This window comes from Drosophila subobscura, chromosome J, assembly GCF_008121235.1.
Source record: "Drosophila subobscura isolate 14011-0131.10 chromosome J, UCBerk_Dsub_1.0, whole genome shotgun sequence".
Lineage (NCBI taxonomy): Eukaryota > Metazoa > Arthropoda > Insecta > Diptera > Drosophilidae > Drosophila > Drosophila subobscura.
In genome coordinates, this window is record NC_048532.1 from 17,012,563 (window position 1) to 17,020,188 (window position 7,626).

Genomic DNA, 7,626 nt, shown 5'->3' on the forward strand with positions numbered 1-7,626 from the left:
GTGTGTTTGTATGTACATATGTATGCGCGTATGACGTGATCGATTCCCGAAGTTGCCGAAACGTGCTCTAAAAAAATTCCACTTCATGCACATGGCATGGGATGACATGGCTGGTCATGGGAGAGTTTGAGTTGGAAGTTGATGTTGATGTTGAATGTGGCATGGGCAACCAAGGGCCACTATGTACTACATATTTATGTACATATGTACATATGTATCTCCTATCAGTTGTTACATAGTGTACACATTGTGTTGCCTCTTTATGGCTTGGCCACCCTTTGTGATGTGCCCATTCAGCGCGTTTGCCGCGGGGGTTACTTTTGAACAAGCCTAGCGAGGGCTGCCTAGAGAGCGGCATTGAAAAAAATAACATAAAAAATGTACTGGGGGTGAAGTTTAAAAGATTCCTACAAGAACAACTTCAACTTTTGGCAATTAAAAAAGAATCATTCAAGAATTGGCAGAAAAAGTAGCCAATAAGTAAAATCGCTAATCGATATTTAGCAAAAGAAATTTCAAACTTTAAAAAGTAATTTTTCAAACATGACAAATGGGCGGTTTCTTAACACAAACAAATGCAAATAATAGCCGGCTGTGTGCTGCCTTCGAATCGTGTGTAAATATGTCGCCCCTGCTGTTGCCGGGTGCTCGTTCAAGGAGCTGGAAGCGCACCCCAACCAAAAGCCAAACCGGTTGACCGTTCCTGCTGCACATTTGTATACTCTGCCGCCGTCAGGTGCAGGCCATGCAAATATTTGATCGCCAATAGAACAGAATAATAATTCATATTGGGCAGGGGGGGGAGAGAGCGAACCTTCGTTAAATTGGAACTTGCTGTCTGGCATTTTCGAATGTTATTTTATCGCCGATAAGAGCTGACTCCGGATATACAGACTGCGGAGTGGCCTACAACTAGCGGAGCTAGACCTCGATTCCTTATCAAACAATAATGTGGAGCACACTCCACCACCGCCCAATATTGATTTTCTGGTATGTAAAAGTTCGATAAATATTTAATATTGACACAACAAATAATAGACAATAAAAATGTGCCCTCTTGGGGAATTTCTTTCTTTTACTTTTAAAGCTGTCCATAAAGCATTCCCACGAAAACAATTTCCAGCGAACGCTGCACAAAAAAATGTCTAGCGACATGACTCGAAAATCGAAATTAAACAAAAGTAGAGGCAGAAGAATTTGTAGCAACGAATGCTGTGTGCCCTTGCCCCTGGCTAATGTTTAACTTGCATAAAATTTGAATAAATGTTGGACCAAGTGCAGGATTACTTTAAGTGTCTAAACTGCTTTCAACTATCTAATTTTAGAGTGAATTTATGCTCATAGTATGCCGAAACATACAACTCCATCTTCCCAGTGTATTCCGACCGAAAACCCAAAGATAACAAACAGTAATTTCACTCTCAAGTTGAAATTGTATGCACCCCAGACCAGCTTCAATTTCAAGTTTAATTTTCAATGGGGCAATCAAGCCTCAGGTAAATAGATTGTGCACACACGGCACAGTGCCTAATAATAGTTTGGGTTGCCGATCGATATTTAATTTTATTGTCGTTACTTCAAGCGCTTAGCATTGGTTAATTTATGGTTGGCCCTCTGCAAATATTTACCATCACGGCGGGCACAGCGTTAGGACTTATCAAATGATTAACGTTCATTTAAAAGCAATTAACATCTAAACATGAGTCTGCTGACACCTCGCACATTGTGTGGCTTCTGACTGGCCCCAACCAGTCAGGCAGTAGGTCCAATGTCTGCGTGGACACGAGAAAAAGAAGTGAAGGAGAGGTCTTCGTGTTGCGCATACGCCATGTGTCAAAGCCTTTGCAGTGGCCGGAGTGTGGGTGGCTCTGGTACACTTCTAAGAGGAAACATAAAGGAAACACACACACGCATGCACACACAGATCAAATAATTTAATTAGCAGCGGCCACTCAATTGTGCTCGTTTTAATTACATATATTTTATCAGCAGTCGGGGCAGAGTCGGGGCAGTGTCAGGGCAGAGGCAACGGCAAACTCTTGGCCCCATGTGTCAATAAGTCAAGTGATGTTAATTAATTGAGGCCGATAGCAAAATGCTCTGCACCAGTGAGGCCTGCCTGCCACAAGCAGATTACGGACATGCAATTAAACTAGAAATTCGGTTACACAACGAACTACTACTGATTCCTGTAGCACCTCGAAACTATGACTATTGTGGCTTACGCATACATTTATTTCCATGCCTTTCGATTGCTGCCAATCACGTGCATATCGGACTCAAGAGTTTCACCCTGAGGTAGGTTCTATTTCGGTCAGATAATTCACAGATAATTCCCCCGAAATCAGATGGCTTTTAAATAGAATATTGTCACATTTTGGAGCTGCCGCATGACACGACTTTATCGGCGCAGAGTCCACTCGGGAGGGTGGCCCAGTACATGCCTAATTAATTTCGAGATAATCAAAACAATTTCTTCTTCCGCAACACCTTCGAGTGGTTGAAGTGGTGCTGGGCTATGCGATAAGCAATGCTGCCCGGCCGCACCAGATTACGCTCCAGTGCATCGCCATACAGCTGCACCAGCGAGGGCTCCTCTTCCACGGGCTCCAAATACGCAGACAGGCCACCAATTAGCTGCAAAGGAAAGAGTTTTAAACGCTGAAACTGGGTTCTGGCAATCACCCACCATATCCTCAGAACAGTTGAGAAATCGCATAACCTGCACATGCTCGGACCACAGACGCCGCCGCCACTTGTTGTCGTACTTCTGGGCCAGAGGCAGCAGCACCAACGAACTGAACAGCTCATCGCCATAGCTGGCCGCCGCAAAGTGCTCCACAAAAAGATAGTAGAGTGGCTCAAATCTGGCCTTATCCACCAGCTCCGCATCAAAGTCAAACTGAGTCGCCGCATGCTGCGTGTAGAAGTCCCCGAGGTAGTCGTGCAGCAGCTGATGCAGGTCCGGGTCCAGGAACTGCGAGTCGGGACCCATAAAGGCAATCATCAGATACATAAGCTTCTCCAGCGGCGCAACAATCTGCAAGCCTTCCTGCTCCAATTGACGCACAAACATCAGAGTCATGCGCACCACCTGATGTTCTGTAAGAGCCAAAAGGATTTATTCGGGCTCAAACGGGAGAAGGATTAACTTTGCACCTGAGTAGCCTGCCGCTGGCTGCTGCTGCTGCTGTTGCACATTCTGCAAGTAGTTGCTGAGGATAAGACGCAGCTGAAAGAAGGGCCAGTCAGCGGGCAGGATGGGTGCTTGCGTGTAGCACAGCGACAGCGAGGGCTCACAGTTGTCCTACAAAAAAAGGGTTTGTGAGTGTGCGAGAAGAAATGCTTCAGCGTTGAGCTTACAGCTATCACGTGCGGGTAAATCATTTCCATGCATGTCTGCTGCAGCAGCTTGAGGCTTGCGGCATCCAATTTCACGTACTGCCCATTGAAGATAAAGCGCTCGAATGTGCTCTTGATCTGTGTGGCATGCGCTGTGGATAGGCAGCAGAGATAGTTGTGGACCAGCTGCAGCAGCTGCGTGCGCTCGAGGTACGTCTCCAGTCCGTCCGTGGCCAGCAGCTGATGGACAAACCTCAGCTCGCTGCGTGCAAAGAAATTGGTGGCCAGAATGCGATTCAGCCCGGAGCTTAGCTGCAGCAAATACTCGGCCACTGGCTCCAGCACTGAGGGTTGCGTAAGCGCCTCAAACAATGGCCGCTGCCCGTTGGCCTCCAGCGACAGATCGCGCAGCGCCCAGATGCTGCTCAGCAGATGCACCGGATACGTGTCGCTCACAATCAGCTGCGGCCCATAGTTATGCATCAATACGGCGCCCACATTGGGCAGCGCGGGATGAACATTGCGCCGATCGATGGGGCGTCGCAGCAGAACAGAGCCCTTGCTGCAAAGGCAGTAATTAAAAGCGATGAAATGTGCCTGTAATCAACTCACCTTAGATCCCGCACACATGCCACGAAGCACGGGGAGCGCACAAACTGCGGCAGAATGCTGCGCAGAAAGGGCTGAAAGGCTGCCGTGCCCATGTAACCATTACGGGAGAACCAAGAGACGGCATACAAAGCGGCACTCAGTAGAGTTAGTTGGCTAAACTAAAGATAAAACAAGCTTAAGGAAAGTAATGCTTCGATTTGGTGCCCACACTCACATCCTTAATGGCCTCAAGGCGCGTGGCAGCGTGCAGCCAGCTGCAGCAGCAATTGTGCAGTGGCTCTGCCAGCAGCTTCTGCCCATCCACGTCACACACTCCACTCTCGCCGGCGGCCACAATGGCAACGAGCAGCGCGGCTGCGTGCTGTCGGATCAGCACTGTGCCGCCCACTGCATCGAAAACACTGTGATTGCAGTGCCAGTCCAGCATTTGGCGCAGGGCGGGCAGAAATTGTCTGTAACGAAAGTTAAACATAGATGAAGTGCCACTCAATAATGGCAGCTATTACGCCCCACACATTCCAGCAGCAGCCACAGGTGGGGGGGCTATAAAAGTGAGCGTTGTACGAGGAGCAACCTCAGTCAAGTGGCGCAAATTTATCGACACAATGGCAGCCTCCTGGAACGTTTGTCTTCTCCTGGCCATGCTCATTGGCTACGAAGCGCTGGCACCCAGCCAAGCGGTGAGTTTTTGAGTCCTATCTGTGGGTTTCCATGTCCTCAAGTCCTTGCCCACACAGTTCGAGCTGTCGCCGGTGATGAAGAAGCAAATAGCAAAGCTAAAGACACGCTGCATCAACCAGACAGGCGCATCCGAAGGTGAGGCATCCGTTTGTATGTTAAATTTGTTAATAATCAACGCCACTTGCAGAGCGCATGTTGCAGGCAAAGCAGGATCAGGTGCTGCCCGATGATGCCGCCTTTAAGTGCTTTCTCCACTGCATGTTTGACATGTTCGGATTGGTGCGTGTGCGATGTGTTTTGGGAGACTTTTAGTTAACAGAATTCCTTCCCACAGATCGACAGCAAAAATGTCATGCAATTGGAGGCCCTAATCGAAGTGCTGCCTGAAGAGGTGCACCCGAAGATCAACGAATTAGTTGGCGCCTGCGGCACACAGAGTATGTATTGGGATCTCCTTTCTGTGGCGCACTCTGTACATTCCTTTCGCTTTGCAGAGGGCACTGATGGCTGCGACACTGCTTATCAAACCGTCAAATGCTACCTCAATGTGAACAAGGAGTTCATCACGCAGCAAATAATTAACTCCATGCAATAGTTGGTGTCGCTCAGACACACACGCACCTGTACAGATCACGATCCACAATGCCCAGCAGCAGCAGACAGCGCAGGATGCGCAGTGACTCCACCTGAACGCGTACCATTTTGCCCTGCAAGACATTATTTAGATCCAATCAATCAATAAAAATGTTTGGCACAAACCCCAACACTGTCGCGCTGAAACAGAAACTGCTTCAGTCTCTGCAACAGCGCGCCCTCGGCCAGGCTCTTGGCTATGTCCAGATGCTGGCAGATCAGCACGCGAATGAGCTTCAGGCAGAGCGGCTGCGGCTGGCCGTAGAAAGCGCCGCTCGACGACGACCCAGCGGGCAGAAAGTTGCTGAATAAAACCTTCAAGAGATGGCTTTCGTTTGCCAGCTGCCGCGCCACCTTGATGCTGGTGCGAGCGATGCGTATGAGCAGCTTCAAACAGGAGTCCACGCTGCTGTTGTCCGGCCGCACTGAGTTGAGGATAAACCTGCCACAAAGTTGCTCAATAATTGTGTAAATTAAATCAGAACTAATATTCTTTCTCACGTGATGCGCTGCAGTATGTTCGTGCGCAGCAAGCAATCCATTAGATCTGTCTCCGCCAGCTGAAAGTCATCCATGGACATGCGGCTCTCCGTCTCATCCTCGGCGACATCGGCACGCACGGCGGGACTGCTCGAGAGCAGCTTCATGTAGCGCTGCAGAAAGGCAATGGATGTGGGATCGGAGTCGGATTCCGAGTCGCTGTAGCTGCTCACGACCTGCAGCGTTGGCTGCCAGTGGCAGTAGGCATTGTCGTGGATGTGGTCGAGCAGCACTTCGTCCGTTTCGTTGTAGAACAGGCAGGCCAGAGCGCGGCCAACCACCTCGAGCTGCGCGGGCACATTCTCATCCAGGCCAAAGCGCAGCAGGAAGAATATTTTGGAGATCGGCAGGCTGAGCACCTGGTCATAGAAGCCCTGATTGTAGATGCTAAAGATACCCGCAATGGCACCAAATGCCGAGATTCTCTGCTGCAGCACAGTGGAGCTGCGGAAACAGAGGGACAATTATTAAAGTTCTAGGGAAAAGGCTCGCTGCACCCACCGCGCCAATCGAAACAACTCCTGCAGCGTGTAGCCCGGCCGTTCAGCTTCCTCTCCATGCAAATACAACTCTCGCTCGTCCACGGGAGTGGCCTGCTCTTGCTCTGGCTGCTTGAGCGAGTGCGGCAGCAGCACACCCTTCCAGTCAAAGCGCGCATCGAACTGTTGGCCCGGCTTGAGCTCGCTCATCTTGGCTGGTATGTCGCGCATCCACGCGAGCTTGTGCTCCTCCACAAGATTGAAATTTAGCCACTTGTTCTCGCCACTTTGTTGCAGCAGCGCGTGGGCTGGATTGGAGTCAACCAAAGAGGAGATGGACTCCTGAGGCTGTGGTGTGGGTTCGATGGGTTCCATGGGCTCTGCCGTTGGCTCACTCTTAGCTACAGGTCCTCTGCCTGCACGATTTTTGGACAGCAATGCCAGCAGTGCAGGATCTGTAATTATATATAAATTGATAACCAAATCAAAACCAATGGCCATTTATCGACTCACTCAGCGTAGCCTGCAATCTTTGGCGCTCTGCCAATATATCCTCTTGACTCATTTGATTGAGCAGCGCCAAGTTTTCCTCATGCAACTCCTTGGCCAGCTTCGCATCTCGCACAATGGCACTGCGCCCGGTTGGCTCCTTGGAAGGTAGTTTCTGCTGCGAGTTCTGCGGCTCCTGCACTGTTTTTGCACCTGCTGCCAACAGTTGTTTGGCGAAAATGCTGCGCGGCCTATTGGTGGCTGGTTGTGAGGCATGTGAATGTTGGATTGGGGCACGCTGCACACCTTCGGCGCGCTCCACAATATCGCCGAGCACGGCGTTCATTAGACTGGGATTCACTTTGCTGCCACGCACATCTCCCAGCATATTCTCGTGGATTTCATCCAGCAGAACCTTGTTCGTTGACGCTTGCCCGCTGCAAGTTGCATTTTCGATAACCTTTTTGACGCTTAATACGGGCTGCAGGGGTACTGGCTCGCTGGCGGAGGATACGCGACCCAGCTTGGCCTGCTCCCGCTTCTGTGCAAACACGGACTTCTTCGGAGCTGCAGGAAATATTGCGAAAATTCACATGGCAGCCGGCACAAACAATGACAGAGGCATATTCACTTACTCTTTTCCATGCGCACAAACGCCGCTGCTGGCTGAAAGTTTGGATTCTTCTGTCGCTCCGCATTGAAGTCGGCGGCCATGCGGAGCACATCCTCTTCGCTCTCGCCTGGTTTAAGTTTTTTAAACATTTTTAGTTGCACACAAAATTCAAAACAAACCCAGCACGAGGGCTACACAATTAATGTGACCAATACAGCAGCAACAGCTGGCGCAAGG

At 49.9% G+C, this 7,626-nt stretch overlaps 2 protein-coding genes across 2 annotated transcripts; one reads left to right on the forward strand and one right to left on the reverse strand.

Moving 5' to 3' along the window:
- Nucleotides 1–1,962: 1,962 nt before the first annotated feature.
- LOC117894100 (RNA polymerase II-associated protein 1) lies at nt 1,963–7,579 on the reverse strand. The gene is made up of 12 exons (XM_034800975.1): nt 7,412–7,579; nt 6,801–7,343; nt 6,310–6,742; nt 5,770–6,252; nt 5,395–5,710; nt 5,257–5,342; nt 4,169–4,406; nt 3,955–4,112; nt 3,364–3,904; nt 3,160–3,307; nt 2,690–3,102; nt 1,963–2,637 (listed from the first exon to the last, which is right to left on the reverse strand). Exons 1-12 carry the CDS (start codon nt 7,536–7,538, stop codon nt 2,464–2,466), a joined length of 3,660 nt encoding a protein of 1,219 aa, XP_034656866.1. The 5' UTR covers nt 7,539–7,579; the 3' UTR covers nt 1,963–2,463.
- On the forward strand, nt 4,520–5,371 carry LOC117894101 (general odorant-binding protein 69a). The gene is made up of 5 exons (XM_034800976.1): nt 4,520–4,634; nt 4,692–4,770; nt 4,823–4,914; nt 4,970–5,072; nt 5,130–5,371. The coding sequence occupies exons 1-5, from the start codon at nt 4,560–4,562 to the stop codon at nt 5,228–5,230; spliced, it is 450 nt and encodes a 149-aa protein (XP_034656867.1). The 5' UTR covers nt 4,520–4,559; the 3' UTR covers nt 5,231–5,371.
- Nucleotides 7,580–7,626: the final 47 nt, after the last annotated feature.

Coding starts and splice junctions, on each gene's coding strand:
- LOC117894100 (XM_034800975.1), bottom strand. CDS start 7,538: ATGTTTAAAAAACTTAAACCAGGCGAGAGCGAAGAGGATGTGCTCCGC. Junction 6,743..6,800: donor AAGATTGCAGGCTACGCTGA/GTGAGTCGATAA, acceptor ATATAATTACAG/ATCCTGCACTGCTGGCATTG. Junction 6,253..6,309: donor GAGTTGTTTCGATTGGCGCG/GTGGGTGCAGCG, acceptor CTGTTTCCGCAG/CTCCACTGTGCTGCAGCAGA.
- LOC117894101 (XM_034800976.1), top strand. CDS start 4,560: ATGGCAGCCTCCTGGAACGTTTGTCTTCTCCTGGCCATGCTCATTGGC. Junction 4,635..4,691: donor CGCTGGCACCCAGCCAAGCG/GTGAGTTTTTGA, acceptor TTGCCCACACAG/TTCGAGCTGTCGCCGGTGAT. Junction 4,915..4,969: donor TGTTTGACATGTTCGGATTG/GTGCGTGTGCGA, acceptor TCCTTCCCACAG/ATCGACAGCAAAAATGTCAT.